We start from the raw sequence: 12,699 nt of genomic DNA on the forward strand, positions 1-12,699 counted from the left end.
ACAAGCTCAATCAAAATGAAATGAAATTAAATACGCAAATTAATAATATGAATAATATTCTTTCTAAAATTACGGATACAGATAATCTATTATTGTACAATTCTAAATTAAATAATATACTTAATATTATCGAAGGTTCTTTGCTTACTATTTCAAATTTACTTGACACTACCTTAAATTCTATCTTATTTTCTAAAGTGAATGTTTTACATCCTAGTGTAATTAGTCCCATAAGTCTCTATAATGAGTTGATTAAGCATAGTAATCAAATAAGTAAAAAAATGGAGTTTCCAATCTCTCTTAGTATAGAGAATATTCATACTTTAATCGATATTTCTAAACTTAGTTCCTATTTCTTAAATAATAAAATAATTTTTATTTTACAAATTCCTTTAGTCACACCTGAAAAATTTATGGTGTATAAAAATATTCCTTTGCCAACTCCTCACGATGATGTTCATAATACTTTCGCGTTAATTCAACCCTCTGACTCATATATCGCCTTGAGCGACGACAGACTGCATTATGCTATGCTGAGCTCCATAAATGATTGTAAATTAATAACTAGTAATTATTCTATTTGTGAATTGTTCAATATTTACTCTTGTGTTAGTAATCCAAATTGTGAATCAAAAATCTTAACCGAGGTCACACTTTCGTTGCCCTCTGAATGTAGTTCTAAAATTTTATACGGTAATATCGATATATGGCAAAAGTTACAAAATAATAAATGGATTTTTGTACAGTCAAAACCAAATAAATTAACTATTCGTTGTGATGATGAAATTAATGATTTTTCTATCCAGGGTACTGGTATTGTTAAATTAACAGCTGATTGTGTCGGCTATTCGAAGACTGTGCAATTGTTGCCAACCAATTCTTATTCTTTTATTATTAAATCTCCTTTAGATATAAGTTTTGATATTACCGAGGACGATTGTTGTAAGAAGGACATATTTAATAAAAGTTTACCACATTTATCTCCTATTTCCTTAAGCAAAATAAATTTAGACTCTTTAAAATATGCCTCACATCAAATGGACAATTTAGAAAATGAAATTAATAATTTAGAAAAAGAATCTCATTTTATTAAATATGGCCAATATTATTCTACATTTACTTATATTTTAATTGTGTCTCTATTTTTGTATTTTGTGTATAAGATTTTCAGATGTTTTAAAAATAAAAATTCTATGAATGAGTCAGGATGTTGCATTCAGATTTTTAATCAATGTAATAATAAGAAAAATATAAGATATAAATCTAAAATTTCAAATTCTATCGAGATGACTCAGATTTCATCTTCAGATGAAGAAAGGCAATCTATTAAATCCTTGCCATTGCAACATCGTGCAAATATTTTTGATAAAAATCAATCTTCTTCTAATAGAAATTTAAATTTTTAATTTAATAATTTTGTCTCGTTTTCAGTTAATAATTTTGTCTCGTTTTATTTTCAATTTCTTTATTTTTGTGAAGTCTACGATTTTTCTATTTTATAATAATGATGTTTCATTATGTTGATATTTTAATGATGTTTTTAATAATGTCAATAATGTTCTATTTTTAGATATTTACTTCCTATTTCATTTGTGTTTTGAATGTTTTATATTTCTATGTTCTGTAGACTTCGCACACTTTACGTCTCTATCTTTTTAACTTCGCTTATCTTAAAGAGATAAAGCTTCGTCAAAAGGGGGGAGCTGTTACATCCCTAGTTAGTTAGTACATTCCGTTTAATAAGCATTTCTATTATTCCTCGATATTTTTCCGTTTGCGTTGCAGTTTTCGTTTAGTACTCATTCTACTTCAATTTATCGTGCAGTTAGATTCTGGAAGCCGGGCAAGTAACGTGTGGGAAGTCATAGCTTAAATGTAACTAATTTAATTTTGAGTTAATAAATTAGTTTAGGGTGAACTTTTGGGTTTTTTTTAAAAACTGACTTAGAGGGTGCTGCAAAACAGGTCGCTGGCGACCGGCGCGGCGGGACTCCCGCCTCCCACCCCGCGCGTCACACCCGCTTTACCCGTACGCATAACCGGTCTTCCGATTGGATATCGCGCGCGATGGAGTAGCGGGACTCGCAATATCGTAATTATTATGAACTTATGAAGTGACCATTGTGCATCGATTTTTTTTGGGATAAAATATGTTATTGTAAAAAAATTAACACCCTATTTTTTGTGGTTTAATGGACTCACCTAATGATACCTAAGCCCAAAAAAAAATTTGGCAGGTAGGTTTAATTGCAACCTGTATATATTAATACATGAGACAAAAACTTTGTAACCCTTTTTACGAAAAATGGGGAAACGTAGGTGCATGAAATTTCGCACAGTTATAGTTTATATGGTGAAGGAGTACATTGAGCTAATATTATTTTAAAATTATGCTTTTATCATACATTTCTTTAACAAATAAAACATTACACACACTACAACACACACACTAGGAAAATGACAGATTTTTGAGTGACAAGCCTATTTATGGTTGAAGTCTGTTGACAACAAGTTGACAAATTGAAAATGGATTATTGTTTTTTTTATTTAATTTTAGATACTATTAGACAATGCTTAAACGGCCAGTCTGAGATCAGCTGAGTCCCAGAGACAAGAATTGAAAAAAACTATGATAAAGTCAATATTTTTTTACAAAATATAGGTAGTAGTCCTAATGTCGTTGCAAGTAAGGTCGAATTTCAACCATTGGGCGATCTCTAGTCCATATAATAACGTTTATAAATACACGACAAAGCGATTCTTTGTCATTGTGATACAAAAGTTATATTGAAACGATTGTTTTAAAAAACTTGTACAAATTATTTTAATTGTGTTCGAAAGAAATTGAATGTGAACGTAAATAATAAAATATAATAACCTCGTTTTTTGGAAGTCGGTTAATAATGAATAGTTTGGATTACTGTGATCTGAAGGTGAGTTAAACCTAGAAACTTTATTTTTGGAAAATATTATATAGGGCTCCCTGACTATAATAGTTCATAGTTAAGAGCTTACCTGACTCTAAAAATCAAACATCGTCCTTCTCTCTTCACACTAACTCCCGTCTTTCATATGTCAGGTGAAAAAGGACGGCGCGGAATCATCGCCGAGTTAGTTGTGTCTAAAACAAGGTTTTTTGTAAAAAAGAAACTATCGAGCATTTTTTGAGTAATCGTGTTTTCGTCTTGAGCATTTTATCTTTATGAACTGAAGTTACTTGTGTCAAAAAATCAGTTTTCTAGACCTTACAGATTTTGAGATCTAGGTTAATGTATGTAGTCAAGTTAGGGTCATATGGGCTCTTAATAGAATCAGGCGTTACTTTGCGGAAATCCATAGCTTAAAATTGTGTATGTTACTATTTAGGATAAACCCCAATTTGTTATTCCGTGACTCCCGGTTTACCTAGTTCCAATATAATAACGAAGTGTTAAAAAATATGAGATATAAAGCACAATATTTAAAATACCTTAAACCATAAACATTTTGATAAAACGTAATACTTTGTCTGTAATTAATTTACTAACTCACCTCCGAAAAAACTCTATTTCATCGAAATATAAGTATTAACTAGGATAATTGTACATTTTATTTGAATAAATTGTTAGTAAATCTATATTAAAAATTCTTTAACCGAACAATTTTGTTTCTTAATATTTATTTCCAAAGATATTTAAAAAAAACATGAAAAATAGAGAAGATTCGCCCAAGAACCTATAGTTTTATGCTAAGCTAAAATGAATCTTATTGCGATGCGTATACGCTTGGTCTTTGGTTGTGTGCAAGGTTATCGTTTTTGATTGAGATTAATCCCCGCCTTAAGCAATATTTCGCGAAATAAACTTCAACTCACTCATTTGCTTATAGGTTGAGGTTTATTTCGCGAATATTGCTAGAAATAGTAACATACACAATAGTTAGTTCATACGAACGACTCCGTTTCGTCGAAATTCATGTATTGCGAGGGAACCGTACATTTTTCAGGGATAGAATGTATCCTATGTTCTTTCTCGGGACTCGATGTATCTCCACACCGAATCTCAACAAAATCGATTTAGCCGTTTGGGCGTGAAAAGGTAACAGACAGACACAACTTCGTATTAATAATAATAAGTATGGCTTAGAGAAAATATGAGTACTAATAGTTTGTGTATAGAGGTTTAATGAAAAATAATAAAAAAACTTGAGAGGTGTCAAGGGACACCCGAATGGAAGGAAGTTATTTCTTATGTTCAAAAAGCCTGTATACATAATATATATATATATATATAGTATACACTCAAAAAATTATAAAAAATGTCATTTATTGACGCCCAGGAATACTAACAACACGTCGCTGATGTTTATTCTCAAAAACGCCATCTAGTTGACGCACAAGAATACTATCAACGCCCTCTGCCCCTACTATGCAGGTACTAATAAAAAAGTGTCGAGGTCAAATATCGCTCTGTCTAGCCTCCTTTCGCAACGCCGAACGCGCCATAATGTTTTTTGGAAAGAGTAGAATTAGTATTCGTACGAATTACCCGTTACATTTTAAAAAGATAATATTTCTTCTAATTTCTAAAAATGTTCATCTTTTGTGGTTTGTTGGAACCTGTACGGTTCCAACAAACCTCACACGTATTCCTACTTAACTTTTTTCTTTTTCGCAACAAAATAACGGCCAATCATTCAACGTCGCGGAACTTTAGTTTCAGAAGACCGATCGACTCTGGAGTAGTCTGAAGGTAATGTAACTTAATGTAACTTAGAAATACATATCACGTAAAAAAAGTCTATCTACACTAACAATATATAGGCGATGGATTGTAAGTTTGTATGTTTGTTACTCCTTCACGTCTCGTCTAAGTGGCTGGACCGATTTTAATAAAATTTACTATGGAGTTAGTTGATACCCTTTAATTACACATATGCTACTTTTTAGGGTTCCGTAGCCAAATGGCAAAAAACGGAACCCTTATAGATTCGTCATGTCTGTGTGTCTGTCTGTCTGTCTGTCTGTCTGTCTGTCCGTCTGTATGTCACAGTCACTTTTCTCCGAAACTATAGGAACTATACTATTGAAACTTGCTAAGTAGATGTAATCTGTGAACCGCTTTAAGATTTTGATAAAAAAATGGAAAAATTATAAAAAATTTTAGGGGTCCCCATAGAATATAGATACAACTGAAACAAAAAAAAAATCATCTAACCTATGCGTGTGGGGTATCTATGGATAGATCTTTAAAAATCATATTGAGCTTTCTAATATCATTTTTTTTCTAACCTGAATAGTTTGCGAGAGAGACTCTAATAATATGTGTGTCCCCCCCCCTCTAACTTCTAAAGTAGGGGTAAATGATAACTCTAAAAAAATATATGATGTACATTACTACAATTACTTGAACTGAAATTCTCCATAGCATTTAAACAAAAACATTATAAGATCACTCTGCAAAAATGGACGCATGTCGTATAATGTATATAAACACACCGGCAAAATTAGAGGAACATAACAAAATTTTCAATTTTTTTTAAAATTGTTCACTGATTTTTATATATTTATTTATTTATTTACTAATTGATTATTAAAAAATAAATTTTATATAATTAAAAAATAAATTTTATATAAATTTAGGGCATAAAAACGTGAAAAATAGAAAAAATCAGCAAAAATCAAAAAATTAAGAAAATCTTTGAAATTTCAGTAGTAACTTTTTAAGATAAATTCTCCATTTTTATTAAAGAAATGCCATGTTAAAAGCGTGTAATGCCTTCTATGGATCTCAAGAGGGCCTGGATACGCCATTCCATGCTTGCATTTTAATTGTCAATCATTTCCTGTGGGATATTCTCCTACTCCTCCACTAGCGCCAACTCGAGCTCCTGGAGACATTTTGGAGCTGGAGTTTTAACTCGTACCGTTCACCCATTGATGTGCCACACGTCTTCAATCGGATCCACATTCGTAGACCACGCTGGCCTCTCCACCTGGACTACGCCAGCATCGTTTAGGTAATAATGCCCGATTTTCTTACTCTATGGACGCACATAAAATTGAAATTACTACCTAAAACTGTGTAAAAGGCACACCATGCAGTTCCAGGATGTCGGTGCTATAGCCCTGTACTGTCAAAGTACCATCATCTATAATTATCAGCTCCATGCGGGCTCCAAATCATATGCAACTCCAAACCATTACGAAGCCTGCATCATAGGCCACTGTTTCCGGTAAGTTTGATGGCCTGTAGCTTTCCTTATGATTTATCCACATTATTTATCGCCTGTCAATGTCAATGTACACAGAATTTGCTCCCATCACTGTACAGCACAAGATTTCACTCACTTGTCTAATTTTGATGTTCACGCGCAAATCTTAGACTGGCTCTTCGGTGTCCTGTCTCAAGTTTTGGTGCCCTTGCTGGCACTTTTGAGTTTAATGTAACTTCTTTGAATCTTCTTCTTACTGTACAATCACTTACACGTTCATCTTGGACCTGTTCCGACAGGTTTCGTGTCTGCATAGCAGTTTGAGGTCGATTTTTTAAGTTTTGTTTCCTTACAAAATGGTCATCCTGAACCATTGTCACCCGATATCTGCCTTGTTCTCGTCTCCGAACGTAAGATCCAGTCTCTCTGAAGCGTTGAAAGTTACGATGAACCACGGAAGCCGACACACCTGGCCTGACTGACCGAACGGTAGGTGTGACCTTTCTATATCGTGGTTACAGCTTTAGCTGTCGCAGATGCTGGGAAATCACTAATTTTGTATCTAAGCAATGTGTTCTTCCAAAAACCAAACAATCAAATGAGCTGAGCATACCTTGCACCCCGCTAAAACGCCATTCTTATCAGGAACACTTACAACGTCAATAATCGAAAAACACTTATTAGGGCATAATTGATATAAAAATCTGTCAACTTGCCAGTTTTGTTCAATATTTTATTTCTTGAATGAGCTTACTCGTAGAAGCTATAAAAAAGGCTTTCAGGCAGCCCGACCCACTTGAGTTCAAGTTTTGGCCCTTTTTACCTATGTTCCGCCAATTTTGCCAGTGTGTGTATTTTAAACTAACATTTATAACATAACAAGCAGTTATAGCATTTAAAATTTATTTTAATTTATCAACGAAAATTGGTTCGAACGAGATCTAGCCAGTAGTTTTTTTTATACGTCATGAATGGTAAACCTTAATCTTATATCTTTAAACGAGCAATTCTTGTATAATTGGAATCTCGGAATCGGCTCCAACGATTTTTATGAAATTTAGTATATAGGGGGTTTCGGGGGCGATAAATCGATCTAGCTAGGAATCATTTCTAGAAAATGTCATTTTCATCGGATACCGAGCAAAGCTCGGTCAAACAGCTAGTTGGTAAATAAAGATGGTAGGCCCCAGTAGCAACAACGTTCGGAAAATGTTTGAAAAAAACTTATTCTGAATAAAATTTTTTCACTTTGACTTTCATTAAATCAACTGAAATATGAAAATAAATCAAAAACCGTTATACGTGGGAGAGCCATGCTTCGGCACGAATGGGCCGGCTCGACCGGATAAATACCACGTTCTCACAGAAAACCGGCGTGAAACAGCGCTTGCGCTGTGTTTCGCCGGGTGAGTGAGTTTACCGGAGGCCCAATCCCCTAACCCCTACCCTATTCCCTTCCCTACCCTCAACTATTCCCTTCCCTTCCCTTCCCTACCCTCCCCTATTACCCTATTCCCTTTTAAAAGGCCGGCAACGCACTTGCAGCTCTTCTGATGCTGCGAGTATCCATGGGCGACGGAAATTGCTTTCCATCAGGTGACCCGTTTGCTCGTTTGCCCCCTTATTTCATAAAAAAAAAACCTCATAATTCTATAAAAATAAACCTTATTGCTGCTGCGGAACCCTTCATGGGCGAGTCCAACTCGCACTTGGCCGGTTTATTTACAGTTAATAACACAATTTATTTTGCCTAATAAACAGCGGGAAACACCACGGGGCACATATATATATTGTTTTTTTTTCAGACCCTGCAAGTAACGGTGCTATCTTCTGACACCTAAAGTCCCGAAGCAAAAACAGCTCAAAATGTTTTCAAGATGTCGTCAATCATGAGAAAGAAACCTAATGGACGATTGAGCAAATGAAATTCCATAAAATGTTGTTATGGCTCCTCCTTCTCTGGAAAATTCCATTTTACGTCTGCATCTACGAATCCAGAATTATTTTAGACAATTACAGAAAACCAAACAATTTGGTGTATCATAAATATACTGACACATTATTCTTCAGTCACACTATGAAATCTGGTGATGACTTTGAGATAATCGCTTATGATATGCAGAAGAATGCCACTGCAGTTCTAGAAGTTCCCGGAGGATATGCCATAGCATATGATAAAGGCAACGATGACATATATTTCGGCGGCCACGACGGCATATACAAATACAATTATATGTTAGAACAAGCAGAATTCTTCGGTGAAGACAAAAAGTCTATTTGGGGTATGTGTATAGGAACAAACTTTTATTATATACAGTATCCGAAGCAGCAGTTGTATGTATATAGGGATGATAAGTTTGTCCCTGTTGCCGAAGCTATAGGTATAGAGGTAGACAATTTCCTCGTGTCCAAACGTAGTGACATATACTATTCCAACAAAACAGCTACTTTTAAAGTAGACGCCAAAACAAGAGACACCGTAATTTTGAGTGATGAAGTGAAAGTAAGACAGATAGCTGATGACAACAATGGTGACGTATATTTCTGTGGAACTGGTGGCATATACACAGAGTATAAGCCAAATTATAATTTTAATAAGATAGTAGATATAGAAGATGTTTTTGGCTTAACTTTTGATGATAATAACAACATAATATATTCTGATGATAAGGCGATATATAGATTAGTGCCCATAACCTGATAGGGAAACTATAGTCAAATGTAGGAACTAGGCCTAGCGGTCATTGACTTACTACTCTAGGAGAGATGGTTTGTTTGTTGTTGTTCCACACGGTTAAATATTTTGTTTTGAACTCTTATAAAGCCTCTCCCATACACATCGACCTGTAAATACTTGACGTATTTATTTCATAATTTTGTATGAAAACCGCAATTAAAAATGAATTAGCAATGTAGTGGGTATTTTGCATAATCGGTTTGAAATTATTATTTTAAATATCACCGAAAGGTATTAAAAAAAAAATATCACAGTATATTATATTATAAATTCATTAGAATACCTATTATAATTTTAAACAATTAACAGAATACGCTATTTTGCCTTAAACTAGTAAGGTCAATAACCGCTGCCTCCTCATTTTGACTATACAAAACAAAACATATTGTTTTCCATCCAACCCGATAGTTTACCAAACATACAATACAAACAATTTCATACAATTCAATATGTTTGATTATACCCTCATCAAATATAACATACAAGCTGTCATATACCTTAATTAGAGGGGAGTGGGATAATGGAGTCTGCATACGATAGTTGACATATAGTATGTGGACTTTATTAATTGTCTTGCGCCCTTTCTTTGACGGTAGTTTATTAGGGATCATTTGTAGTACAGATTTTAATGAATATTGTTTAGGGTTAGATTACACGGAGACGAAACGCAGCGAAGCGTAAGAGGCAATAGATTTGATATTTCAAGCGGTGGGCAAACATTATAAAATTTAAATTTTCGCACCAAACATTTTTACGGAATAAAAAGTATGTCGCATTTCACGTTTCCAATTTGGCTTTAGGACATCATTGTATCCTCGTTTCGTTTCGTATTTTTTCGATGAAATCTGATAACGAGCTAATTATATTTAATTAAAATATTATTTTTTAATAATACTAAAATGCAATGTACATCTTTTCAATCCAACACAAAAAGAAAAGTGTTGTTTTAACGTGTTTGTGTTCATCGTATTTCAACTGCTAAATGGATGAATCTAAAAATGTCCCTCTCTTAACTATAAATATTCTGTACCATCGAGGAAATTGATTCCTAGGCAGTTGACAGACCAACGTCATTTGGTCGGATCATGTCAATTCAATGTTACTTGTGATCTGTCGGCTGGGTTTGAAGTAACGCGACCAAACTACGTAGGTCCCTCCATCTGCCTAGGAATCATCTCCTCTGATACTCGTAGTATATTGTACCAAACAGTGCCTAGTCCTGAATTGTGCTATCGTTTGTCTGAAAGTTGAAGCGAAGGAAGTTTCAGTACATCTCCTCGCTCGGTTGGAGGATCTTTTTTTGAGGCTCCCAAGCATATTCCCTCTAGAGTCAATGGCAATTGGCAAAACAACGTTACCGGGTCAGCTGGCATATTATAGATTCATGCGAAGCGCAGAAGCTAGTAAACAAGCAGTCTCCCAAACAAAGCGTCCTCCAAACAAAGGTGCCATTAAAACTGAATGGTCACGAAAGATAATTCTGTCCGTCTGTCACAATATTTGAGTTATACTTGCTGTGATTAATCGTTTAAGTTGTTTGACATAATTGATCTATCTATTAGGTAGGTGTGTTCCGATATATAACCCAGTGTACCGGCCATTGTTCATGAAGTCTAAAATTAAGAAATAAACTAGCTAAAAGCCGTGCTTTGTGAGGGCTCGCGTTGTCACACATTGACTGACTGATGATAACACATCTACATATAAAAAACCTGGTCTGACTGATGATAACACATCTATACTTATTAATATAAAGCGGAAGAGTTTGTTTGTTTGTTTGTTTGAACGCGCTAATCCCAGGAACTACTGATCCAATTTGAAAAATTATTTCAGTGTTAGATGGCCCATTTATTGAGGAAGGCTATAGGCTATATTTTATCATGCTAAAACTAATAGTATACGGTTAGTACACGAATGCTTAACAGCGTTCAAATGGAGTGTATTAATGAATATTACCAATATTACTTAGTTCTTATTATGTCAATACGTCACACTTGTCTCACCATGTCATCAGTGGCACACCAGCACAATATGGCGGATACATGACATCACGAGAGCTGGACAGCTGCTGTATACTGGGTTTTATTTCGGAACTTAGCCTATGATTGAAGTAATGGTACAGTTACTCTCTCACTAATAAATAAATTTACTTAAAGTACATTATAACTGTACAAGGTTCGCTGTGACCCTTCATTTCTTTTACCAATTCATGTTGAATTCTTGAAAATATAGCCCTTTTTTACCTGAAACAAAAAAGGGATAAAAATTAGGTTTTATATGAAGGACACACTTTTATCGGTACGATATAATATTACAACATTCATGCTGATTTACTTACAAATACGAAAGTGTATCTGTATGTCTGTTTATTCACGGATAAGCCGCTGAACGGATTTTGATGAAACTTGGTATGCATATACTTTGAGTTTTGGAAAAGGATAAAGGATGGTTTTGCTGCGTAAAAATGTACGGTTCTCTCGCGATAAACGTTTATCTGCACAAACGGGCATAAAAAAGTAATTGTATAAAAACGCAGCTGCGTTTTGTCTCGTCTCGATATGAACTGACCCTTACAACCAATTTAGGCTAAGATACTTATCTAGTAATTCATCAATCGATTCAGGCCAATACCTAGACTGTTTGGACTACCTAGGCATTCAAATTAGACACTAATAGATACTATTAGTGCACCTGAACTGGAATACTATCTCTGTCACTCCTATGGATTAGAGAGAGAAAGAAAATAATAGAAACTTGAGTACTAATAGAGCAAGAGATAAATCCAAAATTGTTCGTCGTGTGTCTATTTTTTATCGCTTTTCATGATGTATGTTATATAATAGACTGACTCCGTTGCGCCAATATTTGTTTATCACGCGGGAACCGTACACTTTTCCGGGATAAAAAGTCCTGTGTCGTTTACCGGGACCCAAAGTATCTCCATACCCAATTTTAGCAACATCGGTTAATCGGTCCAGGCGTGAAGTGGTAACACACAGACACTTTCGCGTTTATCCATACTTACTGTAATATTATAAATGCGATAGTATGTCTATCTGTTACCCTCTTCAGTCTTCACGCCCAAACCGCTGAACCGATTTTGCCGAAATTTCGTATGGAGATACTTTGAGTCCCGGGAAAGGACATAGTATACTTTTTATCCCGGAAAAACGTACGGTTCCCGCGCGGTAAACGAGTTTTAGCACAACGGAGTTGCGGGCGTCATCTAGTAATATTATATTACTTGGGGTGGGTTGCACCCAGGGTTGCCAGATTTTTTTTGTGCCAAGTCGGGACTTTGGAATTTTTTGAGTGAAAAAGCGGGATTCTTCAGTGAAAAGCGGGACAAAGTTAAAAAAAGGTATAAAATCAAAAGTTTTCTGAAGTTTTCATCTTTTTATTTGCGTTAGAATAACGTTTACGTGACAATAGATAGCTAAAGTAGCCAAAGAAAATCCACCCCTCTACCTCCCACACTCTTATCTTCATTAGGCACCTTTCTCTCTCAGCACGCTGCTCGTACGTTCAGGCTTTCCCCGAAAAGCGGGACTGAGCCTGTCCCGCGCGGGACATTCAATTGCGATGAAAAAATCGGGACGTCCCGCCAAAATCGGGACGTCTGGCAACGCTGGTTGCACCAGAGGCGTGGTTAAAGTTATGGTCAAAGTTATGGTTAAAGTTAAAGCTAACTTTAACTTTAACCTTAACTTTGACCACAGAATTTGACAGATGACAACTGATCCGACAAGGCTGGTTGTCGGATCAGTTGA

At 35.0% G+C, this 12,699-nt stretch overlaps 1 protein-coding gene and 1 long non-coding RNA gene across 2 annotated transcripts; both read left to right on the plus strand.

Moving 5' to 3' along the window:
• The first annotated feature begins 1,570 nt into the window (after positions 1-1,570).
• On the plus strand, positions 1,571-12,082 carry LOC121737811. Its single transcript, XR_006037194.1, has 3 exons — positions 1,571-1,721; positions 8,957-8,961; positions 12,072-12,082. It is a non-coding gene; the product is annotated as an uncharacterized LOC121737811 (long non-coding RNA).
• LOC121737809 (ommochrome-binding protein-like) lies at positions 4,693-8,935 on the plus strand. The gene is made up of 2 exons (XM_042129517.1): positions 4,693-4,730; positions 7,998-8,935. The coding sequence occupies exon 2, from the start codon at positions 8,114-8,116 to the stop codon at positions 8,891-8,893; it is 780 nt and encodes a 259-aa protein (XP_041985451.1). The 5' UTR covers positions 4,693-4,730; positions 7,998-8,113; the 3' UTR covers positions 8,894-8,935.
• Positions 12,083-12,699: the final 617 nt, after the last annotated feature.

This window comes from Aricia agestis, chromosome 21, assembly GCF_905147365.1.
Source record: "Aricia agestis chromosome 21, ilAriAges1.1, whole genome shotgun sequence".
Classification (NCBI taxonomy): domain Eukaryota; kingdom Metazoa; phylum Arthropoda; class Insecta; order Lepidoptera; family Lycaenidae; genus Aricia; species Aricia agestis.